Below are 27,074 nucleotides of genomic sequence, written 5' to 3'. Positions count from 1 at the left end.
ACCACACCTTAGAACATCTAATTGCACACCGAAGCTGTGCCAGAGCAAATACCACTACAGGGGTGTTGAGTGTTCTTCTTTACTTCCATTTCTATATTTTGGGCATCAGTATAGGAGATATTTACACTGCAAATAAGGATTAAAAGCCTTCGACTATGGTTACCTCTCCCAGTATTTTTCACTGTCCCGATGCGTATCTGCCCAGCGATAATAAATAAGTTTCTTCTTTTTCTTTATTTCATTTGATAGATTATATATATTTATGTATATACACACAGTACAATATTTTTCTTTTGTGATAGAGAATAAATGAGAATTTTCATTGCTGGTTGTTCTTTAAGTCAACAGATTCCAGTTAATAATGAAAAAAATTAAACATTTAATATCAAAAGCAATTTCAAGTATCTTCTATACATTTTAGTATTCAGTATATAGTTAGATGGTTTGAGGGGTTTCTTTTTATATCAAAAGTGTATTTGAATAGACTATTTTTAACCTAATACTTTAGAGTACTATTAATATCAGGCAGGGAGTTTAAAATTATGTATCTCATGGTCCCAACTAGCTCTTCACAAGAGCCATAGGTCACTTGTACAATGTACGTTTCAAAACAGGGTTTAATCATCAGCAAAGTCAAGATGTCATTACCATGTTTAGAAATGCACTATTTTGTTCTACAATAGGTCAAGCTATAGTCCTTGATGTGAAGCAATGTACAATGCCACTGTTTGTAAAACAGTACCTGACCTAGGCATAAATAGGTAGTTCCCAGAGCTATTCAACCCTTAACCTTTCTGTATAAAAATAATTCAACTTAGGCATATATTGCACTAATTTTATCATACTGGATAGCTCTCATTCTGCATTATCTGCTCTCTTTGCTTAACTAAGATTACACTAGGGTTTTAATTTCCATGGAAAACCTGGGAATAGGGCAACAGACACACATACGGTGTGCAGTAAGGGGATATCTATTATATCAATAGTAATCTCAGAGGCATTCACAAAGCAAACTACACATTAGATTTGGAGATCATTTTTTCCAGTAGATTCATCATTCTCTCCTGTAACTGTAAGCTTTGAACTTGAATGATGTTTTGCTGATCCAGAATCCTGCGCACTTCTCTGCAGGTCTCTTCCATAGCTCTACTCAACTTCTTCTGTTCTTCCAACATGGCCTCCATTAATTTTAGCTTCTTCTTTTGGAAACTGCAGCTTTGCATTTTTCTTTTCTTAACTGGTCTTTCTTCAGCTCTGAAATGTGAATATTTGTTAATTAAACTCATTTGTATAAAAAGAAACCTATGTTAGAACCTAAAATTCTATACTACATTCTTGGCCTAGCCACAGCATAGTCCTATTTTTAAACCCCTCTGTGCTCTCCAATAAATCCCCTCTCAAGTTCATGCCAAAACATAAGTATTTAATGTGAATTACTTACTTACTTGCATAGTCTAACAGGCTGAAAAATCCCAAAAGAAAATAATAGTAAATAAAAAAAAACCCAAGGAAAAAAACCACAATTTTTAAATCTCATTGGTTTTAATAAGAATTTTCCATGAAGAAAACAAGGCATCATTTTGGGGGGAGGTGTTTTTTTTTGATCTTGATTTCCCTTACATATTGAATTTATAAACTGTATTGGGAGAGGCCAAATTTTGCTTATTTGGCCATTAAAACTCCAATTTTAAAGCTGCAACAACCATCCCACACAGAGAAAGTGCTGCACTGTTATGTGTGGTGTAAGTTAAAGCTTGTTTTTTAAACCATCACGTAAGTAAGGCTGGTCCCACTATAGAATACTAGTCTCAGAACTAGCCCTTGCACTGAACGCTTATTTATATATTTAATCACAAAACATTATAAACAACATACAAATTTAGGAAGATAAGGCTTACAAGATTCCTTCTTTTCTTAATGGAGGAGATAAAGTCTGTGGATGTTGTCTACCTGGACTTGAACTAAGTCTTTGACACCATTTCCCACAGCATTTTCCTGGAGAAACTGGCTGCTCATGGCTTGGACAGGTGTACTGTTGCTGGGTAAAAACCTGGCTAGAGGGCTGGGCCCAAAAAGTGGTGGTGGATGGAGTTAAATCCAGTTGGTGGCCAGTCACAAGTGGTGTTTCCCAAGAGTCAGCACTGATCAGTTCTGTTTGAAATATCTACCAGTGATCTAGATGAGGGGATTGAGTGTGCCTTTAATAAGTCTGTAGATGACACCAAGTTGGATAGGAGTGTTGATCTGCTGGAGGGCAGGAAGGCTCTGCAGAGGGATCTGGACAGGCTGGATTGATGGGCCAAGGCCATTTTTGTGTGAGGTTCAACAAGGTCCTACATTTGGGCCACAACCCCATGCAATGCTACAGGCTTGGGGAAGAGCAGCTGGAAAGCTGCTCAGTGGAAAAGGACCTGGGGGTGCTGATTAATGGAGCTGAACATGAGCCAGCTTGTGTCAACAGCATCCTGGCCTGTATCAGCAATGGTGTGGCCAGCAGGGCAGGGCAGTGATCATCCCTCTGTACTGGGCACTGGTGAGGCTGTACCTTGAACAATGTGTTCAGTTCTGGGCCCCTCACTACAAGAAAGACATTGAGGTGCTGAAGCAGGTCCAGAGAAGAACAACGAAGCTCATGAAAGGTCTGGAGCACAAGTCTTATGAGGAGTGGCTGAGGGAACAGGGGTTACTTAGCCTCGAGAAAAGGAGGTTCAGGGGGAGCCTTATTGATATCTAAAAATACCTGAAAGGCAGTTGTAGTGAGGTGGAGGTCATTTTCTTTATCCTAGTAACAAGTGAAAGTGGAAGTGTACTGCACATTTTCAAAACCTTCAGCTACAGCCAGGTAACTTCTTTTCTAACTTCAATAATAGTCCACATGTTCATTCACACTTTTTCTAACTTCAGACTGGGTTCCCCAGCATCATAGTTATCTAATGATAGGCCTTTTAAGTCCCTTCATGCAAAGAGCAATCTCAGCCATGTTCTGCCAAATGCAGTATCCTTTCTAGGTAGGATGCAGTAATGAGATGGCACAGTTGTGAGTCATATGCCATGTCAACACCTTGCAGATTTCAAGGCATCCTTGAACAAGGATAACTTGAACTCTTGAAGAATGTGTTTTTATTAATGCGAAGAAAGGGAGGGAGGTCATTGAGCTGTGGCAGATTTGTATCATAATTTCATTCACATTTTTATCCTACTTGACACGCTTTGTGCAACAGTGACTGTGACATTCAGATCTCTCAGAAAGAGAAATAAACAATCCTAAGCACCTGAAAGACTTAATGCAAATACAACAAAAAGACAGAAGCCCCTTGACATTCAAGAGTGCAATTGCCCAAAAAGAGTGAGGTCTATGAAAAGAAACAAGTGGATTAAATTAAATGCTATCAAAATCTTAGAGGGAAAAAAATATAATTGCTCTTGAGGGAAACTGTGAGTACTCTTTAGTCATTTGCATGTGCTGTCCCCTTATGCACAGGCAAGAAAAAACATCAGTCTTGTTTAAATGTGTTTTAAATGTACAGTAACATAGCAAACAAAGACCACTGGCTTTCAGATTATCCAAGACTTTAAATTTACTTGTACAATTCAAAGAGTTTTATCACCATTACACTGCTATAAAAATGCTAAGGGAAAGGAGAAGTCATCACCATTATGCTAAAGAAAACTTTGGAAGGTATACAAAATAAACTCACTTTTGTAGGTTCTCTATATCATATTTGATTCTGAGCATCAAATAAATGTGCATAAAATAAATACATACTGCTCTGCTCAAACTGTGAGTCAAACTTGCAGCTGATCACTGAGATTATCACAGCCAGATGATCCTGAAAGAGTGAGTCTTGGCTGACTGCAAATTCTGTTTGCCCTCATTATCTCTAAGGGCTGGGATGATTTTATATGTGGTTCTCAGAGAGGTCAAGCAAGTGGAAAAGGTCTACAACAATCTAAGGACAACACTGAATCTGTTATTCCAAGGCTCCCATCACTGCACTCCCATCCACAAAGAACACGTGCTTTCTGATAGGCTGAGCAAGAAACTTTTTGAAATGATGGTATTAGTTCAGCTAAAGACACCTTCTGAATTTAAACCTATCTTCCCAGACGATTTAAATGTTGAAAATGCAATCGATCTCTATCCTCTTCCCTACACAGTACTAGAAAGTAGCTATGGTAAGACCTCCTGCCTGAAACATGTAAGAACTGGCTCCTAGAGCCACAAGAGGGCTTGTGTCTTGTCAAAGTAAGCCCTGGTGAGAATGGTCCTTAATAAGGAATGAGAGAGAAAATCTGGGGCATGTCAGTGGTACTGAGCTGCACTGAACATTGCAGGACTTTCTTGGCAATTGTGGCTGCCGTGTGGGTTTTAATTTCAATAGAGGCCAAAAAAAAAGCCATTAAAATAAAAAACTAGATGTAGTAATTTAGATGAAAAGACCTAAAATGAGCCTTATTTTTAAGAGAAGGGAAAATAAAATCTTTGAAACGTTTTCCTTGTGTCTGTACAGAATTTTATCTGTTTTTCAGTTAAATTTGGTTCATAAAAAGCCTATAAGATATATAACTATACATCCAATGCAATAACTGTCTTGGGCAGCTACAGAGAGGAAAGAGAGGCAAAATGGTGGTGATGGCAGCTACCTGGAGAACTGTGTCAGCAATATCTGTATTCTGCCAGTAGCTGAGAAAGCACTCACTGACAAGTACTCACATCAGGTTTCAGAACAAAAAAGTCCCCCCAAAAGCCAGGGCACAAGGATTCTTCAAGGTCTCTTAAGTGTTCTCTCTGTTTCTTTACAATTAACAAACACAACTTAGTAATTAGTCTTCATTGAAAAGAAATTTCAGATATCCCTGGCTTTGGTGGTGTTCCCAATCTCCTTTCCTCTCCAGCCATAGTGACTAGTAATGAGAGTTTTATGATCACTCACGAGTACATAGACTTGGAATTTACAATCCTCTCTTTGTAGAATAGCTCTTGAAGGAGAGCTCTTGAGAAGAGGTCTACAAAAGAAGGATCTAAGGAATCTAATTTACGAATAAAGAACCCTCAGCACCATGGAACAATGTAAAATATCCAGTGATGCCTGAAGGAGTTACTTGAATACTGAAGTGTTTCCTCAGACACTGAGCCATCTTTCTTGAGAAGTTCTAGGTCTCCTGAGCAGCACGCCAAAGACAGCACTCCAGTGTCAATAAATTTGTACAACAGAAAGTCAAGAGGAAAACAGAAATGGGAATACAGGTTCAGCACTGAGTAACCCACCAGCGTCAGTATCCTCAAATAGTTTGGCTACTTATAGGCATGAGCATAAGAAATGGTCAGCATTTGCTGATTTGTAGCAAACACCAATCATGAGTCTATGATTCCTTTGCAGCCAACACCTCTGGGACAATAGGGGTGCAACAGATCCCAACAGCATCCACAGCCTCTGTTAAGCCTGGTCTCTGAAGGTGGATTTTGAGATCTGGAAGAAAGAGGGGGCTCGGAAATCCAGGACCTCAGATACAATCCTCTGATACTCTTGGGCCTCTAGTGTCTATGGCAAGGGGCTTCCAAAAGAATCCACACAGGCATTCTCCTGACTGCACAAATGAAGAGTGAAAGAGCTTTGTCATTGAGACCGTGTTCCAAGCAGAACCTTGCCGAGTTATTTACACATTATGCTCTAAAACAGGCAATGCAGGATTCAAAAGAAGGAAATGAACCAAGGGAATTCCATCTCATCTAGGATGCTGACCAGAAATGAGTGTGTACTGGAGACCAGGGGGAGCTAAGTAAAACCTCCAGATGTAACTAGGCAAAATATTAGGCAAGTCTCAAATGAATTTGTTGTCTACCTATCTAAGATCAATTTAATTCACTGTTTAATTAAAAGTTCCTTGATAGATTGCCTGCACTCACATAAGGCTCATTTCAGGAGTGTGTGTGAATAATTAATGAAGCAAGAGTTGAATGCAAAGAGTAATCTGTCTACCAAAACGTATCACCTCCACAAAACCATAAAAACAGTTCTTCCTTTCTGACTATTTCATGTCAAATGGGTCTCCAGCTCCATCAGTTTCTGGAATCCATGACTTTCAACAGCTAACAGCTGTTTCTGGCTTGTTTGTGCTTTTCTAGCTATGTACAAATCTGACTAGACCTCCATAATCCATATCTTCATGGAAAATAGTTAACAATTATTTGGAAATAAGCAATATTAATATTAGAGATGGCACAACAATCCTCAAGAGTTTGAGGACTGAAGATCAGGCAACCTGGATCTTCTGGTAAACTAGGCTCATTCAAATACAGCCAAATGCATTTAGGAATTAATGAGGCTCATCCTTGAAGTCAGGTTTAAAAAGGAACCACAAAAATGGCTTGGAGCCTGGGCAAAGCATCTTGCTATGATAACTCTGCATAATAAGTTAAGATGCATGACATAATGCGCATAGCCTAAAGCTCAAACTTCTTTGTAGATGCTGCCCATTCAGATTTTAAACAGCCATCGCATAATTTTAGAAAGATTAAAGGCTTTGCCAAAACTGTTATTTCCTGAATTAGAATCCTCACCAAGTTTTAATGCACTTCTTTTAAACAATTCATGCCTTGGTTAATTTATGTTACCCCTTCTTACTGTTTCTCTGTGGGTAAACCTTCTGTACCAAATGATTCAATCTACATTTAAAAATTAAAGAATAGCAAAGTTGGTACGATCATGGCACACAACTACCTTGGAGCGAAAAGTGAAAAATACTGAAAGGGTCTCCAATATAGTGAAAAGAAAGATAAAGAGAAGTAACATCTGAAAGTTTAATTCACTATATTCACATTAGAAACAAGACACTGATTCAAGCAACGATTTAATCACTGGAATAGATCCCTATGAAGAAAAGTGAATTCTCCATCTTCTGAATGTATCAATTCTAGGCTAGATACCTAAAAACTTTCCAAGAGTCAAATGAATCACAGAAACAAAGAAATAGAGGATGCAGTTGTCCTCTGCTAAGGGAAATGTATCACACAACTCCCTCTATAACTTTTCTGGGCTCCGCAACAGAATAACTGAATTTAAATATATGGATGGTATTTAGCAAGAAGTCAGACCAAGAGACACAGGGGTTTTCTTATGGTCTATCACTCTACAAAAGTAACTCTTTCACCCCCATCTTCAGTACAATATAAATGGCAGAAGAGATGAAGTCTGAACCATGCTCTCAGTCTGTGTAATTACATTCTGTCATTACTTTAACAATGAAAACAGAGACTATGAATTAGTCCACAGGGTGAAAAAAAACAGTTTTCAATTAGATAAAAAGTCATTTACAGTGGTGTCAGGAATTTTGATTTTAAAAGTTTAAGCTCTAACGCATTGCATTCTATTATCTGGCAATAACAGAATGATTCTATTATTGTCAGCTGCTGTATGGACACTGCAGTACAATACTAGCTTTGTTGAAGCCCAAGAGCTGTGGCAGAACAATACTAAACAAATTCCCATTAAAGGAAAATGGGGATTCCAAATGTTTTCTTCATCTGAAAATTGCAACAAAAATAAAGATTAATTTTATCCCACAATACTTGTATTGCCACTAATTAGCAAAATTCTATCCCAAAGTCAAAGAACTTAAAACAAAACACAAAGAAACACAGTTTTGACTATTTTTAGCTTAAGAGTGTGTATGTATTCGTTGAAGTATAAATCTTGGCATATTTCTCTATCATAAATTAAATTCAATATTTTTTTTAAGTCATAATTTATGTAGCCAAGTAGCATCCTCCTATGGTCAAGGATACTGTGGCAAACAGGAAGCTGGGATTCAAATACTGTACTTGAGATTTTAAAGGAATAGTACTAAAGTTTTCAGAAGTTTAAAAGTTGGCTTTAAAAAAGAGTATTGATTGAGGTTTTCTTGACTAGCCACTGTTGCCATAACATTATGATTTTTATTACTGAAGAAAAAAATCCCATAGCATAAGCTTACTTTGCACAGCTGACTGAACTGTGCAATCTGTTGCACAGAAAAATAAGGCATATACAGTTTTAAAGTATACAGCTGTAAAATGCCTCTGTATTTCACATACATATATGTGTGTGTTTTTCAAAATACATTTCAAAATAATTGGTTTGCATAGCTGTAAAGTACAAAAATTGAGAGAGAAATTAATGACCTGAAACGTTCTTTTAATTTCAAATCCCAGTGTTGTCTTTAGTTCCTCTTTTAAATTCGTCAGATCAGCTGTGTACCGTTTAGGGCCAAGGGCATTTACAAAAATGAAAAGATGGACCCAGGTTTTGTACTGGAGTTCTTTTCTCTCTTGTTCACTATTTCAAAGTGGTTTTCAACTACAGGATGACACACTAATTGCATAAGCTGAAAATTGCTTCTCAGTTCGTGATTTACCGTTAGTAACTCTAAAAGAACTATCTGCCTTTCCCTTAGTAGCTCTAAGTGATTTTAACCCAGCTGATATCATTAGCAAGCAGTGCATTTCCTTCTGGTCAAGAAAGAATTCCCTACTCTTCTCTCATTCACCAGGGTAAATTAAACAGGTCAACCCCACCACAGAAATATCATTTCTCTTCCCACATACTCACCACATTAATATCACAAGTGCCTTCTAATTTTTAATCTGATCATAATGCTCACCTGAAATGTTATATTAATCTCTGAAGTGGTATTTACTGCTCAACTTTGAACTAGGATAAAAAAACAATTGTTGATTGTGAACAAAAAGGCTGCTACAGTTCAAGAATTATAAACCCTAATATATATTCAGTTGCCAAAAAAAAAGTTTTAAATAATAATCAGCTATTTGAGGGCTATTTGATTGAGTGATTAAATGAATTTACCCTAGTTTCATTCATCCAAGAGTAGGCCTGGAATCAATAATCCATTCTTGTTAGGTTGGCTCTTCTTCCAGCTCAACACCTTCTCAGTTGCATGACTGACAGATAATTTCACTGTTATAGTAAAAGCCTCACAGGCTCACGATAAGGATCTCTAGGACCAACTGTTTTTCCTGCCAGAAAACTGTAATGAGCTCTTATTTCACACCACTCTGGGTGAAAATTGAGACCAGTAAAGTCTAAAAATTGTATCAAGTGTACAACCCTGCCTTTTGTTAAAACGCTGCCTTCCAGAGAACTCCAATCTTATCAAGAAAAGGGAACAGATGTTTGCATTCTCTAACTAGCATTTACTTTGAAAAAGTGACATTCTCAATTGTATTTAAAATGTTGCAATGCACTTTCAAATGGTGTGAGTAGCACTTCGGTGTCCACGGAAATATTTACTTGGCATCTTTTCACTATTTTAATAATAGGTGAAGCCAAAGAAATTTCATACTCATACAAAAAGCAAAACTAGAGCATGCCAAAAATCATCTAAACTGTATGTGATATCTCAGCTCGCACTGCAGGGCTCTCTTGAACATGCCTATACTCCTATAATGAACACTCTACCTCATGTGAGCTGTGACATGCATGCTGAGTTTTGGCAATATTACACAACTTTTTCCCCGGTCCTCCTACTCCCTTCCAGTCTCTCGTAAAGGAATAAAGAAAATGCCCTAGTTCAATGAAGTGGCTGAGAGAGGGGAACAGATCTCATTTGTGATTTACAGAAAAGATACAGCAGCTGCTGAGAAAAACAAGCTAGGGTGTCTTCTTTGCATAGCAGACCCAATTCATTCTGTGAAACACAAAAAAGGGGGGAAAATAGATACTACCTCAGCTTGTAAGAAAGTAAGCTTGACGAACTCTCTGAGTGTTCATCTTCAAAGCACTCTTCCCTTCCTTCATATGTAAACTGGTTATATGGCAAATACAGAGGTGTAGACTTGGCTGATGGAGACTGCGAGGCCTCTGTCTGTGATGTGGAAGGACCTGGTTGCTGGTTTTCATGCATTTTCACATCGCTGTGGTCTGTCACTTTGGATAATATCCTATCGATGGTTTTGTAGTAAGGCCAGTCAGGTGCAACAGTTTCACTGTCAGTCATGCATTTTAATTTCCTGTAAGAAAAGGCATACAACATTAAAGTTTGTTTTCTTATGAAGGTACTTTTCTTACAGATCTTCTGTCTCAAAACATTTGTTCTGGTCACATTTAGGAGTCAAACTGAATACTTTTCATGAGAACAAAATCAGACATTTTTTTCTTTTAATCTCCAATGACGCCTTTCATTTTCTCTTCCTAGTTTTGCCCTGTGATTAAAAGTTGCATGTAAACCCCAAATGAAATTCAATACAAATAAAGATCATTACAGCTTATAATGGAAACCATACTTTTGTTTGTAGAATAATTTTTCTTCCCCTTACAGAGTGCCAGGTTAATCAATCTGACAGCAGTCCCTGACAACTAGAGTAGGCAATACATCATGACCTTATCCAAACTCTGGGCAACCCTGTCCTTCCATGCTTTCAAGAATAAATATTTCTTTTCCATGATGAATAAAAGTGACTATAAATATAATCCATATCCTTTTCCTAATACTGCCCAAAAGCTCTGGATTGCCTAGGTAAACATCCTAATAACAACCATGAGATGGTGGATGTCTGTTCATCTGTTACAGAATAATAATCAGCATAGGAGAAAGTATAGAATTTAATTAATTTACAGAAATAATCCTAACAAAAACAGTTAATATTGCATTATAAACAGCATGCACAAAACAATTACAGTGACAGTGAAAGGAGTATCAACCATGAACTTGTCTTTCACATGCATCTTATTATGAGACCTATTAATTACTCCTAAGCCAATGTTTACCTCTATCCCACTCAGTACACATTCTTATTTTATTCATTTTTAGTGAGTAATATAAAAGTGAGGTATACAAATGAATTGTACATCTCAAGTAAACTCCAGTGCCCAGCTACAGTTCCAAACTTCCTTTCTATTTCCCTTTCCCAGCTTGGATCTTGCTACTCTAAATCAAAATGCAGCAAAGTAATAAGACAGGAAAGGCAAGACCAGTGACAAATGCTCCATTTTCATAAGCCAGATTTCATTTAAATTAACAAAAAGCTGAACCAAATCTAATTCTCACAGCTTTCCACATGCAGAAAAAATGATAAAAACTATTCCTGGACACCTGGCCCACCCCCTTCAAAGCCTTTCAGGTTTTTCATCCTCAGAATCCATCCTGCCCACACCGGTCCTGCAAAGGATAGAATTAAATAACATGTAAACACGATAAAAATGGTGCCAAACTTAAAAGTGAGAACTTCAAGTTCTTCCTTTTAGACAGCATTTAGCCTAGGGTAAGGGGAAATCCACCAGTGAGTGAAAAAAGCAGTAAGATTTGCTTAGATTTTAAAGCCATTTGATTCTTTTTCCCTTGTTCTTGCAAGGTCTGGTGAGCTTTTCCAGCTACTTAGAAATGCACATCACAGTCCTGCACAGCAAAGCCTCCTCAGCCATCCAGATTTTTATGCCCTCTATGCATTCAAAATTTTAATTTCATACATGTTTGCAACCTACTGCTGTGGCTTCATAGTCAGAGAATATTTAGCACAACCTACAAATACGCATATATACATCCAGCACAAAAACAAAATAGCTAAATACAAGGCTGACAGCAACTACCATTTGATATCTATTATTTTTAGTTCAATTATTTAGGCTATTTGCATGAAAAATGTATCAATTAAACCATTATAAGCTACTAGCCAAATCCATGTTCCACATTTGTTTGCCCATCTTGAAATAAATACATTCAAGCAATGGGGTTTAAAACATTACTATCCTCAGCTGCTAGCTGCAACACATTCACCATGGTTGGTCATTTCCACGGGCCAGACAGCGAAAAGCCGTATGTATGCACATCTCAGCCGTGCCATGATTTGGTGGTAGATGCCCCAATCCCTGGAAACATTCAAAGTCAAGTTGGATGGGGCTCTTCACAACCTGACCTAGTTGATTATGTGCTTGCCCATGGCATGAGGGTTGGACTACGTGACCTTTTGAAAGGTTCCCATCTGCCCAAACCAGTTTCTATGAAGTTTTCAGGAGCAGGTATTTTGCCTGAGCAAGTCAGTACTTTGGTTTCTATGTTTGAGCCCAGCTGTGTACCCCAGATCCCATTTCTTTACAAAACTATCATGATTTTAAAGGAAGAGTTGTTGTTTATCATCTGCCCACACAGCTGTAGAATTGCAGCTATATAAAACCAGGTATTTCTCTGCCTCTGAATAAATTGAATGAATACTAATTCTTCCACTTCTGACTGCTTACCGTAGCTCTGGGCTAAAAAAAAGGGATCACTACCAGGAGGTAGGCAAGACAATTTTGTTAGCTTAAAAGCAGCACCAGAAGCAACCATCTACCTGTATAGTGTTTGGCTCATACATAAAGAAAAAAGGATGAAATAGATGAAGAGATGTGAAGATAAGGGGGGAGGGAGTGCCAGTCCTTTGGAAAAGAATTAGGAAAGCTGCAGGTGAAGGAAAAGAGGAAGAACATTCACCGCAATAGTAGTGACGGTTTAGCCTTCTGGTAAAAAGAAGCCTGGAGAAGAGAAGGCTGCGTGGAGACCTCATAGCAGCCTTCCAGTATCTGAAGGGGGCCTACAGGGATGCTGGGGAGGGACTATTCATTAGGGACTGTAGTGACAGGACAAGGGGTAACGGGTTAAAACTTAAACAGAAGTTTAGCTTGGCCATAAGGAAGAAATTCTTTACTGTTAGGGTGGTGAGGCACTGGAATGGGTTGCCCAGGGAAGCTGTGAATGCTCCATCCCTGGACGTGTTCAAGGCCAGGCTGAACAGAGCCTTGGGTGACATGGTTTAGTGTGAGGTGTCCCTGCCCATGAGGCAGGGGTGTTGGAAGTGGATGATCTTAAAGTCCTTTCCAACCCTAACTATTCTATGATTCTATGATTCTAAAAACAAAGCAAATGGCTAACTTTGTAATATTAATATCAATACCATAACTGATCATAGCAGGTCTTAGTTGCATTCACAGTGTGAAGTTGGGGTTTTCTTTGTTTGAGTCTCTGTGTTTTGGTCTGTTTTAATGAAAAATAAAGCCCTTAAAAAGAAACAGGACAACGGTAAGGCTGGGATGAAACAGTCCAGAAATGAGAAAGGAAGATGAGCCAAACATTCAACACTTTGAAACTGGGCAAATTGCTGCCTGTGTGAGCAAGCCAGGCAGAAAGATTAGGTAAGAAACAGTGGTAACTGAGAAAGTCAGCAGAGCTCACAAACTAACTCCACAGTGAGTTTATCTCATGTTGCTGTTTCATGAGGCTCTATTAAAAACCAGCTGAGAGCAGAGGCAACTGAGAACTCCCTCCCAAAACTCAAGAATCAAAGTCAAGTCTCCAGTGGACAAATATCTGAAGTATGAAAACCACTGTCAACCCAGGTAATCTGAAAGTTGGTTACTTTCCTTATTGCAGAGAAGTGAATGAATTTATGGGCCTTGAGATCCTGCTGCCAAAACGCTTCACTGAATGAACTGAGACAACAGATGAGTAATTCCTGCTGCCACTGACCTTTCTTCAGACTTTGTTCTGTGTCTATTAATCCACCATCTAAAATAAGATTATTACAATATTATGTTCTAAAGCATTTTTTAAATCACCGTTATTTAGTCAGTAAAAACCACACAATCTCTAACTTGACTCTTTTTTTAGGCTTTGCTCAAAACAGTATTGCTTTTTTATTATTATTACAATGTTTGATATTACTACTTGCCTTAAGGAATGGATACAAGATCCATCTCCTGGGGTTTCGGAGAGAAGCTTTCAAAATAAATAATAAATAGCAACTGTTCGTGAACCAATCAATGGTGAGGAAAAGAAAGATGTATGAAAGTACAGTCCTAAGTTGTGCATCTCCTATAAATTATTGAAACTAAAGAGGAAGATAGTAGAATATTCAAATTCAACTTTCTGCAGTAATTTGGCTGTGTTTATATTTTATTACTTGCTGTAACAGAGGTCAAATATTCCAGTTGTTTAATGTCACAGTAGAGCAACAGATTACACAAGCAGCAACATTTAATTGCTATCATGTACACATGAAAATAAAAAATTAGACTAATCTTTTATTCAAATCATGAGACTGATTCAAATTTACCAATCATTAACATTAATTGACTGCGATTCAAATCAGAAAGCAACAGCTGCATCCTGGTTTGGAGGCTTTGGGGAGGGTGATGGGTTTGAAAGTAATAAATTTACATTCACACAGTTCTTATTTTTAAACATCAGAAGGAGTCAGTCAAAACTGTGGCCCCCTGTGCAGGCTTTACAAACCCTTTTCCTTTCTATAAACCAGTGTGCATCATGTCAGTGGAAATATAACAACAGATACAGTGCACTGTTACACACTGAGATCAGCATATTAGTGGTGACGGGACAGCTTCTTTCAGAAGGAGTAATTACAGGTCCATATGTGCTGAATGCCCTAAGTAGCCTACATAATAGCAAGAATTCAGCACTTACTCTTAAGTAATGCTAAACTGAAAGAGCTGGCTTGCTAATCTCAGCAAAACTTTTGATGACCAGCACATCAGAAAGTTTAACTTTGAATTCCAGCAGGCATTGACTCAGCCCTTCCTCCTTCCAAGGCGGATAAATAGGGAGGTTCACACAGCTCACTACACAGATGTCTATAAAACTGAACATTAAAATCCTGGTGGCTGACCTTTCCACAGCAGATATCTTGGATACCACAGCAATTCCTAAAAGCAGAATTTTCTTCAAAGGTACCTGCAAAAAACAGTTTTCCTTCCACCTATGGTGCTGTGCAGAATTTTCCACCCAGGCACATTTCCATGGTGGATGAAATGGTTCTTTAATACACTGAGACTCCCATAAGAATTATTTCAGGTCATGGTATATTTTTCCCTGAATAGTTTCCTCCAAGTGCACCTGGACTACAGTAATGCAAAGGAATACAGCAATTGCTCCCAGGTCAGCCCACTGTCCTGCTGCCTCACCTCTGACACAGGTCAGTGCTAAATACTTCAATCATTTTGATGGACAGGTTTGGGAGGCACATTTGCACATAAAGACACTTGATTACTTTTCCATCAACTGTCAATAATATCCTGAAACTCACTGTCTTTTATAACTCTGTCTAATCTGAAGACAAACAGCATCTGTATTTCAGTTTAATAAACCTGATCTTTAGTAAAAATAATAATAAAACAACCTACCACTCTCTTGGTGTCAATGATTTTCAGTGGTAATGAGTTCCATGTGCTTATTATGTGGTGTTATACACATTTATATGACTAACTATTTTATGACTAACTTCTTGCAATTCCAATAAATAACTTCTTGTATTATGGCAAAAGAAATACCTGCTCTATACTCTGAAAACAGTACTGTATATTTTTAACACACCTCCAGAACTCCTTTATATTTCTTTACCTTTTTTCCAAGCGAGTCACAAACTTTTCCATTTCTCTTAATAAAGAAAGCTTTCCACATCTCAGCCTAATTGTGTTTTCTAAACATCTTCTCATTCTCTTGTCACCTCGTTGAAATATAGGGCAGTCAGAAATAAACACAAGAATTCAAGAAGGAAATAATGCCATAAAATAGATTTCTATAATGGCATTTTAATATCTGAGTAATGTTTTTACCTCTGATGTAGAGGAATGGGATATGATCACCCTAGAATTGTTTTGTGACAGATGCTCACGCGCACCACACTACACCTGAACTAACTTTATCTGGCAGCACAACATTACACATAGGATCCAAACGCACCCAGACGCAGTGTGAATGCTTGGGCTTTGAGCCCATACTGAGCTCTGAGCCACCATAAGCATGGACGTAGTTGCATTAGCTCCAGCAACTGCACTGATTAATTACTGGCTAAGAAATGCTCCTCCCTTACACCTATGAATGTTTGTCTTACTTTTCTGGACAATGAGTAATGGCTTTTCCTGAGCAAAGTAAGCAAAACAGTAATTTATAGAGCTTTATCTTAAAATGCTCTGGGATCCTGAAACTGGAAAACACCATTATAAACATGTTAACTGCTTTCTACTTTAGATCCTTTAATGTTTCATATCATTAGCATCTGTTTCAAGAGATGTCCCAAGATAAGACATGCCAGTGATAACACTTTTAACACTGAATGGGCTAGTAGAAATGTTCAATTACTGCTTTTTCTTGTATAAAAAAAATACAAATGTAGGTATATATGCTTATACATATATATAGCAGTTTGTAGGACAGCAATTTTATTTTTCTTTATAAAATTGTGGCACATAGCTAAATAATAATATGATCTTATTAAATATTCTAATTCCTTTCATTTAGGGTTATTAAAGTAAGATTAGAGATTATAACAGCTTTGAAACGCTGTAAAGAGTTGTCTAAGAAAGTAAAGGACCCTGAAGTGGTGGGAAGAAATAACCCCTCGGGTGTAGAACAACCTCCTCGTCCCTGCTACTGGCACTACATTTTCCCAGGTCATGCTTACAAGCCCTACGCAATCACTACAAAGTATCTCAAAATAGAGCATTTCCCACTCTCAGGATCTTCCTTTTTCAATTTATATCACAGTGCAGCAATGATGCCCAGAAATGCAGTGAGGTAAAGCATCTTCCCCAAGTATCCTGCAGGCACCAAAACATGGATTAAAACTCAGCTGTCTCACAGCAAAGCCAGCACTCGGTGGCAACTCATATAATTTCCAGTTTCATCACAACATTTCCTGTCCTCACACACCAACAAAAAGTGCCAAGAAAATGAGAAATCATAAGCCATAGCTTTTGTTCTTTGCTGTTCTCTCTCCCACCTCGCCTTGAAAGCAGAGCACACAGGCATGCTTTGGATAAGAACAAACAATAAGAAAGATGCATTTCATATTCAAGATTACAAAATGAAACAGCACCGTGACAGTGCACGGCAGTTTCCTAACTCTCCTAAATTAGCATCTGAATCAATAAGCAGGGAGCTGCAGTGCACTGCAAAACAGAAAAGCAGCATGACAACATGCCACAGAAGCAATCGTAGAAGTTCACAGAAACATAAGAAGGATTTACAACAAAAAAGTGCTGTTTGCACACACACACACAGAGTGCATGGGGGTGATTTTGTTTCCTCCCTTCCTCCGATACAACTTTAAAGTATATTAATTAGAAGAGCTAAGATGGTCTAACTGATGACAACGCTGAAAATTTAGAACAAAGCCAGACAGAAATAGCCTGTTCCACTTGGCAATTACAGCACTTAAATATAATGCAGTGTTGCTAGACACCTGTAAAATCTTGGTGCTGCGAAATACATTTCCCATCAGGGAGGACAGCAGATTTAGCAGACTAAGCAAAGGCCTGGTAACCAGCAACTCCCGACTTCTAAATCTGCATCTGAGTCTGAATTTCTGGGTGATGCTGGGCAAAAATTCAGCTTACTTCCAGCTTTCTCCTCTACAATCTGGGTGAAGAAAATTGCAAAGGATTACAGCGGGTTAGTGAAACATTTCGGAGACATTAGCATTTGCTGCAAAACATGAAGTTTAATATTATGGGAAATGACGTTAAAGATTATGCTTGCGGATCATACGAATGCAGAAGGAGGACATTCAAAGTTAAGGGGTTTACAGGATTTTCCCTAGTTTTCTATTTGATGAGTAGTCTCTGCATTAAATACAGCAAGGGTGCCTTACAGAAAAGCGAGCAGTTTTAACATGGTTGCCTGCTGTAATAACCTTTTTTATTATTAATACAAGCTTTGAGGAGAGATTAAATGAAAGAGTCGCATATTTGATTTTCTTGCATTACAAGCACATAGCTGAAATCACCACTCAGGATTTCCAGTGTGAAGCAGTTTGTGCCTCACACAGATAAGAATTCAAGGAAAAAAAAGGGGGGGGGGAGGGAGGAGGGAAGATATGCAAATATTTCTGTTAAGTTCTAATTATCTTGCCCCCCTGCAAACAACAAATGCACAACTGCCTGGTGTTTTCTAAAGCCAACTTCCCCTCCTGACTAACACTGCCTGCTCTTTATCATCCCCTTGTAGACACCTCCGCCCTCCCCCCGGCTCCTTTGGAGCAGTATTGACGGTGCACATTGATTCTCTCTCTGCAGATATAATAGTTCTTTCACTGCTGCTGCTGCTGCTTATAATTATAGCAATATGTGTCACTCAGTAATAAGACGTTCAATTATTCTTGGCCCCGTGAAGCGTAACCCTTCAACTCACGAGACCAAAATCCAGGCGCTTCAGCCCCCCCAAAAAACATGATATTCTCTGCAGTTATTTTTTAAAACTTTGCCTTGCATTCCCGATTCTCACTGGCCACTTCAAACTGCAGGAGTTTCACTGCAAGGAGCTGCTGCCAGGCTACCACCACCAGTCCCCTCAGCAAAGAGGAAAAAACCATAAAGCTCTTCCCCCACTAAATGCATTTCCATCCCTCTGCATCATTACAACGGTAGCTGATTATAACGAAACAAAGTTGTCCAGGAGTTTGACATGAAATGGGGGGAAAAATTAACAATGACGTAACAGCAGTGGCAAGAGAGAATTTTAAAAGCGATATGAACAATCTTTAATCTTTTATCGACAGATTTCCTCTAGGAGACTTCTTGCTGAAAGGCAAAAATCACTGCGTTGTCCCTGCTAAAATCTCTTAAAATAAAAAGAATTAACTGAAGCTTACCTGTACTGGAATGTCATATTTGTAATTTTTATCTTTATTTCCTCTCCGTGGCGAATTTCTCCAGTCATTTCAAAGAGTTTGTTAGCCATTTTCTCATAAACTTTGGCATTCCTTTTAGTTTGTTTCAGCTCATCAAAAAATTCTTCCCAAACCAGCATTAAACCTCTCATTTCTGCATCAGTCCAGTTTCTGGCCCTCCTGTGTTTCTCAGTCTGAGAAGAGACAATGTAACTGGGAATTTCTGCTGCAGCCATTGCTGACTGACCTAAAAGGGTTTTAAAAGAGGACACTTAATATAGATTGAGTTTTTAGTTTAGGGTTTTTGTAGTGCAAGACATGCATATGTGGATAAAGAATTTGAATGACAACAGAACATATGAAACCTTTTTGCAACAGCTTGAAGCTTGAGTGCACAAAATGGGGCCTACATCTGACAGGCAGGAATTTAGTTAAAAGCTTTTAAACAGAGAAACGTCATTTTGATGTCACGTTTCCATAGCAACAGAGCAACTGCATAAGCTACAACAACAAAAACCTTTTAACTGAAAGCCAAAGAATCAGGACAAAGTTGACAGGCCATCAATATTAAAGCTTTTAAACACTTTAGGTTTAACAAAAAAAAAAAAAGAAAAGATCTATGCAGCCTTTGAGAAGCTACTTTTAAGTTTCTACTTCTTTTTTAGCTTTCCCTTACCTTTTAGGCAGACAATCTGCTAGCAGGGGGTCATGGTCGCCTGAACGAGCTTTTAAGTTGCGCCTTGACAGACTCTCTAGGAGGTTGCAAGGACTGAGACCATGTACACAAAAAAAAAAGCCTTTTTTTTAGCAAAGATATGCTGCAAAAAGAATCAGCCAGCTTTCGGAAAACTATACATCTCTAAGCTAATAAATGTTTAAGCAGGCAGGCTCATTAAAAAGGAGCCTGCATCTGGGTTTAACAACACGCAGAAAATAGCATTTAAGTGTTTAAATATAGAGAGAAATGTATATACAGTTTCAATATAGAGCCACTTTTGTTTTTTTTATCCCCGAGATGTTTTGCTGCTGATAAGCACACACTGCAGTCCTGTCAGTATGAATTTGCCTTTGTAGGTATGTATTACTGTATGTGTATTTGGTATTCCTAGTAATTTAGATGCTATTTATGCAGCCTGTGTTCTGCCTTAGGACTGCAGCAGAAGCATTTCACCTGCTTTATGGGGAACCTAAAAGGATTATTCAATGAGTTAAAAAAAGGCTGTGAGATGCTTAGAACTGTGAATAAATTGCTCTGCTGTAAAACAAGCATTTTGAGCTGGTTTCTATATAGGGCTAAATTCTGCCAGCAGTTATAAGGAGAAGTACCACTTACTCAACGCATTAAACATTGTGCAACACAAGCAGTGGGCCACATTCTGCCCCTGCTCACACTCCTGCAATCTGGCAATAACCTTTCACAAAAGAGAGAGATGCACAAACTGCATTGATTCAAGCCGTGCCGCCAGCTGAAGAGAAAGATGTTAATTTCCTACAGCCCCAATGCAACTGTGTTATGTAAAATATAAATAAATAAACCACGGACCTTTCTTATTATCATTTTCTGTTTCAGCATATACCAGCAATAACGACCTCACTGCAGGGCATTTCCTGAAGATTAATGACAGGCAGGGGTTAATGGCCTGAGGCTCACCCAGTCAGTCGTTAATCCCCAGGAAATGTTCTGTGCCTCAATCCTTAATGCTTAAGTATCCTATAAATTGTAAGTCTTCTCATAACCACATCCTCGATCTTAACAATAGTTTAAAAATGCACGGCTTGGTTTGCATCCTGGAAAAGGCAAAGAGAACACATAACGTTCCTAAAAGGTACACTAGTAAAACCTGTAGTATTGTTGCCTTCTTCCTAATTTATTTATTCTATTGTGCATTACAAAAGGCACAACAGCATACTGTAAAACACGGGGGGGAATCGCATATACTGCACATAGGAACTTCCACTGATCATGCCTCTGGAGTGTGTCTCTGTCAGAAACATACCTGCTGAGTCACTGCCTTCCTTAAAACAGGAAAAATAAATCCCCTAGCTTCCAAATAACTACTTTTAACTACTAATATGACAGCCTAGCAACTATTACCTTTAAAAATGTGTAAATAGCAGCATATGTTGTGATGATGATCTTGCATGGTTTGTCTCTTGGGTGGCCAGCTGGGAGATACCACATGATCAGGGGACAGATGGTGGTCAGAAGAGGATCAGCTGGTGACACATTCATTTTATTAATTTATTGTTTCGTTTTGCAAGTCCCATCACTTAACCTCGGGCTCCAGTCAGTTAGGTTAATACTACAGTACCAAACTCACAGCCAGTGGCTGGGGATCACCAGGATGAGTCTAAGGAAGCAAGGAAGTGTCCAAGGGGAAAGCACCACCAGTCTCCCGTTACAGAGCTGGGTCTGACTTGGGACCAGTGCAAGCCACTGCAAAGCCAAGCTTGCTTTTCAACCATTAATCATCAACTAGAGATTCGTTTCCCCCCTCCCAGACTTTAATCCACCTAGGTTCTAAACATGCTGATTAACACCGCAGAAACCTATAGCGTGAGAGACACCCATTGTAAAAACCCAAAGACATGTATGGCCTCTGCTTTAGAGATCTTTTTAATCTGGTTTCAAGCACAACAACCAGGACAGGGTGGGGGAGAACCTGTCAAGCTGCAACAAGTTCTTTCTGTGATGGTCCCCAGCCATTCCTCCCCCCTTTCATCCACATGTGCCTGGCATATACAGGGCTGCTCCTTGTGCTCCACACCATCTGCTGGGGCCTTGCCTAGCCCTCGGCCCCAAACTGGGATCTTGCAGAAGGGGGTTGGTGTTTCCCTGTACAATTCACATCTCAAACTTCTCTGTATGCTGTTTCCTATTAGTGTAATTGACAGATTGATATAGTGGTATAGTGCTATTTAACATCTGCTATATAAAAGAAATGCTTTCTAATAATACTTCCCTTATCCCCCTCCCCTCAGAACCAGAGGGGAATCTAAGCTTCCAGGACTTGGGTTTGATCCCCTCCTCTGGGAAAGTCATTGATATCAATTGTGGAGACTCCGCATGCCTTCTCCGCCTTCCTGAAGCACTTGAGCCAAGTGGTTGACAAAATGATTGTTTTCCTACATGGAACTGAATGCAAGGAAAATTTTTTTACCCCAAATAATCCCTGAAGTCCTCACCAGTGCCTGGGAATTACAGAACCACCTCTCCCAGTTGTGCTTCTCTCTGCTGATGTCCTGCAGATGTGCTCTGTCCCTGGGAGTCACTAACCCACTGTCCTGGCCCCTGAGGCAGGAGAAACAGCTAAGATGGGACCAGCAAACCTTTAGGGGAAGAGCAGTCCTGCGACAGCGAGAGCCATCCCTCCCCAGGATGGGGACACTGCGAGAAGCTCTGTTAGCGCTCAGTTGTATCTTGCCCAGCTCAAGCCAGAGGCCAGCCAAGACTCGTCATGTACCTCAGACTGGCTGGTCACCAAACCCAGAATAACTGCTGGCATGACAAGCTGCAACTCTGCCAGACCCAAGGCACCAATACACTTGGCACTGACATCCCTCACGCGCTCTACTCTGACGTCTCTGCTGACGCCAGGGTGCTCCAGCATCAGCCTCCTCCAGACTGAGGACCAACCTGGCACTGAGTACCCCACAAGCAACTGAAGCTGTAACTGTTCTCACCAATAAAGTAAGGATGTTGCTTCTCTAGGAAAGCCCCAGAATACATAATGGAGCTTCTGAGGATACCTTTGTCAATGACTTCCCTCTGTAGGAGAAAGTTGCCTTCCTGCTCACCCCAGTCCCTCCTCTGATGGGCACTGAAATGACAAGTCTAGAAGACATATTTTACGAATGCTGACCTCAGTGGGATGGAGGATCTTGGTCATGCCCTTCCTTTTAATGCACACCTGTTCCTAAGAGCTTAGAGGAACATGAGTTTAATTATCCTCTCACAAATCTGTTCCTCATATCATGTCCAAACATCCTACCTTTATTTGCAATCAATATGTGCCAGCTTAAAAAATTGCTCTCACAGCTCTTCCAACTTTCATGATGACCTCTGCAGATGACAAGCCCCAAACCAGGTAGAAGGGTTTCTCATTTGCAGATGTGGATCTAATGAAGTTAGCCCATAGATATTTCTATGGCAGAGTTCAGACAACTCCATTAATCCTAACATATCTATTGACTACACCTCGAGTGATCTCTGCTACCTGACTGTGTACAGCCTTCAGCTTTGCAAATGTGGGTTAATGCATGCCAAATAAAACTTCTTTAGCCAAGTTTTAGGGAAAGGTATTTTCCCTTGCATTTGCTGGGAGATAACGGCTCTAGTCAGTCAATTACCGGAGCTCAACCCACAAACGGTAAGCCATTAAACTGTTATTACAGAAGAGCATGTCCGATCCTGCTGATGGGATTGTGGTAGAAGTGAGGCAGCACCTTCTTGGCAAAGCAGGATTTATTCTATTAGAATGCAAAAATTTCTGCAGCCTCTCCTAAACGTATGTGTCGGCAACCCAAATGGGCAGCTGCTTACAGAGGTGCTGACACACAGGTTGCTACCTGTCTGCATTTCAGAAATGGAAATACATTAGTTTTGGTTCAGGTAAGTCTTGAGACCAATTGGCTTCCTCCCAGTTTTAGCTCTAAATGCACAGAGCACCCTTTTAGGCAGCAACTCAGAGCAGGGAAACTGGGAGAAGGCTCCCACTGGAGAGCCATGGGATGTATGCATCACCCCTCAAAGACACAGGTATTTCAGGAGAACATCCAATAATGTCTTGATTACATATAACTAAAAAAAAAATAAATGCGCTTGCAGCCTTTTGTGTTTGAGGCAAGCTGTTGAAAACAAGATAGTCCAAAGCACAAGCAATCTGGCCCACCAGGAGTGTAACACATTGGGGTTTGCAGTGCAGTGAATACCATGTTTTAAGTTCAAAAAAGCTGTCTGCACAAGTTGGGGGGCTGTCACCTGCCCCATGTTTTGCTGTCTACTGGGCTAAAATGCACACTTTCTAAAGTCTTACTAAAAATTATGTTTTTAGTGTCTCTGATCACTGCACACTGCAGTTTGCAAAGGGAGATAAAGGCAATAAGGTAAGAAATACTCTTCTACTACTTCTGAAAACCTTGACCAGAGGAGATAGGCAGGGACAGGCAATCATGGAGGAAAAGCTGTCTTCTTTTCTCCTCCATTAAACCAATGGGTCCATGGCAGTGAAGCTATTGTGCTCAGGAAAGTGCTGGAAACCAGGAGCTCACCCTAAGGTAGGGAAGTGCCTTGCAGACAGTGGAGCTGGGCTTGGGAATTCTAATAAGGTCCATGCACCCCTTCAGTGTGTCATACTCCTTGAGTGATGGAGTCATGTGGGTTTGCAAAGGCTCAGAAATATAGAGAAACATAAGGGTTGTGAACACAAAACCATCAGGTCAGTGCTGTAAAGCTGTACACAAACCACAGCTCATGATGTTCTAATACCTGTGAGGGACAGTTAATAGTACAACAGCATTTGTAAAGGAAGCAGAAAGTTTTCCAAACTGCAGGAGGTCCTATTACAAAGGCAGAAAGAAAATATTCGGGCTGAGGAAGTACAGTAGGTGTTTCAAGGTACACAAAAAAAGGACAGACCCTTTCATCAGAGGGTCTAAAACCAACTAGGACATGCCACAGGGAGAAAAATCAGGATAAACCAGGGGGACAAGTGGCAGCAATACATTACTGGGTAAAGACCATCACATTGTTGAGTATGTATCTAAAACAATACCTGCAATAAAGTCTGACAACAGAAATGTGTGCTTTGGAGGAAGCTGGTTGGGGGGAAGGTGTCCTGGCTGACACAGAGCAGGGAAGGTTGTGATATGTCAACACTCAGAACAAAAAGAACAAGAAGAATACACATTTCCACACAAACATCCTGCCATAGGGCCCTCTGCGTGGCAGGTTTCTCTGATGGCGAGCAGGGCACAGGGCTGAGCAGGAGGATGGACTGAGAAGGTGCAGGTGAGCTGGAGGCAGCTGGAGAGGGTTTTGATTTCATTTTGCTAGACCACGTCCTGCTTGAATTTCACTGTAATCAGAACATTTCCCAAAAGCATTTTGATCCTGCTGAACTGGCAGATTCTGACCAAAAATATCTCCTTTGCCTATTTTAGTAGTAACCATGGAAGCCAGCTTTGCACAGACATTCAGTTGGAGGGAGAAGGATGGCGAGAGACAGCGAGGTGAATGCAGACGAGCTGGGAAACGGGGCTTCAGCAGTTTTTGTGGTCAGAACAGAAGGCATTAGCACAGACAAGGGGGAGAACTGAAATTATGTGGGGCTTGAGAAGAAGGAGCTCATGGAACGCAGGGAACCCAAGAAATTCATTACTCGGAGAGACCAGGTATAGACTGGTATGCTGAATGTGATTTGATTAAAAAGCATAATATTAAGCATTTTTTAATTATTTTGTATTTTTTTTTAACAGAAACACACACACTCCTGCTGCAGACTCCAGTACCACATACTGGGGGGAGGAAGGGGGAAGAATCCTGTATGTCCAGAAGTTACAAATAACTACTCCCAAACTGTCTGGCACTTATAACACATAGAGGCAGGATGCCAGACTACATGGACTTTCAGCTACACATGTTCCTACATTTTCAGGCATAGAGAGGCAATATTCCTAACGATTTATTTGTATAGGATAGAGAGCAGACATCAGTTCTGCACATGTCATACTCCCAGCTCAATTTATAGCAAACAGAGCATTTCTGAGATTTGATTACTCTTAAGAAATCATTTGCAGGTCCTCGGCAAATGGAACAACCCTGCAGGATGTAGTATCAGACAAATTCCTTTTCTGGTTAGCAAGCAACAAATCAGATTGCAAATAAAATCATTTTGTTCCCAATGAATGGTTTCCCAAATCCCACTTGAAATAAATGATTTTTGCCCAGCCTGATTGCAGGAGTTAGTCCGTAAGTCCTCCTGCGGTGTTTGGGTTTTAGCACATTTGAGCAAGCTATGTGCTGGGAAGTATCTAGTTCATTAAAAGCTGCTCCTGAAATACTATGCAAATATTTCTCTTTAAGAAGTAAATTCCTCTGAGAACCTGTTCTAAACAGTTTGCTTTAGACATAGACCATGATTTAATCCAGTTTGGATTTGAGATGTATCACAAAAGAAGAGAAATACTCCCTGTTGCACAGAAGTCTTCTGTGCCTTGAGCTGAGCAACATACCCAGGACTCATGATAGGAGAAATATGCCATGTCATGGAAAGCCAGATGACATAGCTGGTGTGACCATGGTGCTGCTGTGGCTGCACAGGACATTGTTTCTACCCCACCAAGAATTAATCCTGCTGGTGTCATCGCTTGCTAACAGCAGTGCAAAAGGTAGTGATATTTAAATAAATGGAGGTTATCAATTCATTGATCCATTAGCAAGAAGTGATCCCCCAGATTGAGAGCAAGCCAAGCATAGGGAGCTTGGCACAGACAGAGGACTTGAGCTAAGTGAGATTTTGCACTATTGTGGTATCCAGCATTAGAGCTGCATTGAACAAATGGGTTCTAGCTTGCTGCTCGCTCTTCCAGAAAGGAGAGTGGTTTGGGCCCTTTTCCAGCAACCTCAGAGAAACTGCAGCACAAGTTGCTGGCAGTTGCTTGCCAGAAGCCTGGCCTTGCTGCTCCAAGCTTGCTACTAGCTTGGCAGCCTGCTGCATCCCCCAAGCAGCTGTTGCATCCCCATGCTGTCTCTCCCTGACTCCCTGCCAAGGGCTGTGGTGGATACAGGGAGGCTCCAGTCCCTTGCAGTCCCCTGCCCTCTACCCACAGCCACATCCAGGTGGGCTCAGCAATTACTCCAATATGGATGTGGAACATCTCACACTACAGTGTCTTAGTGGCAGACAGCCGTGGGGGTAAGTCCTGCTGTTCTGCAGCCTATTCAGCCACAGGTTTTATACGTGAAAAGCATTACGAAATGAAGGATGTCAGCTAAGGCGAGATAGGAGCTTCTCTGACTCTCCTTCTACCCCCAGCCTTTCCCCTCACAGGGGCTCTCTCAGCTCTCCATCCCCACAGAGAAAAATTGGCAAGATGAAAAAATATTTCAGATAAAATATTTAGGGCACAGGAGACTTTTGTATCAGTTCATGAAAGACTTGAATGCTAAGATGCAAATGGTGGTTTGGGTATTACTGCAAGGCAGCCTTGGGAATGGAAATTTAAGAGAAGTGTTGCAACCTATAAAGTTCAGATGATGTTGTAAAAGACTGCCTGATCTGAGAGCTGCCAAAAAGATACGTAAAACCAAATTCACCAGCACAGCTGTGATAGCCAGAGACCTTATCTGCTTAAGTGGTTGCTAATGGAAGTCGAGACTGTACAAGAGGTAGCTGCTGTCTCTGGGACAGGCTGCCAGCAATGT

At 40.0% G+C, this 27,074-nt stretch overlaps 1 protein-coding gene across 6 annotated transcripts in view; it reads right to left on the bottom strand.

Moving 5' to 3' along the window:
• Positions 1-218: 218 nt before the first annotated feature.
• The window catches only part of MSANTD1 (Myb/SANT DNA binding domain containing 1), a 41,996-nt gene continuing 15,140 nt past the window's right edge, over positions 219-27,074 (bottom strand). For 5 of the 6 annotated variants that reach the window (XM_031048461.1, XM_031048458.2, XM_031048459.1 and 2 more), the window contains 3 exons: positions 18,632-18,896; positions 9,722-10,006; positions 219-1,254 (listed from right to left, as the gene is read on the bottom strand). In XM_031048461.1, the coding sequence (XP_030904321.1) occupies positions 1,014-1,254; positions 9,722-10,006; positions 18,632-18,896 (791 nt within the window). In that variant the 3' untranslated portion in view covers positions 219-1,013. Of the gene's footprint in view, positions 1,255-9,721; positions 10,007-18,631; positions 18,897-20,744; positions 20,809-27,074 lie in introns of those variants that run through there. The other variant, XM_031048460.2, reaches the window with a different exon arrangement.

Source organism: Melopsittacus undulatus, chromosome 7, assembly GCF_012275295.1.
Source record: "Melopsittacus undulatus isolate bMelUnd1 chromosome 7, bMelUnd1.mat.Z, whole genome shotgun sequence".
In the NCBI taxonomy this organism is placed as follows: Eukaryota; Metazoa; Chordata; class Aves; order Psittaciformes; family Psittaculidae; genus Melopsittacus; species Melopsittacus undulatus.
This window is presented reverse-complemented; position numbering and strand designations above follow the sequence as displayed.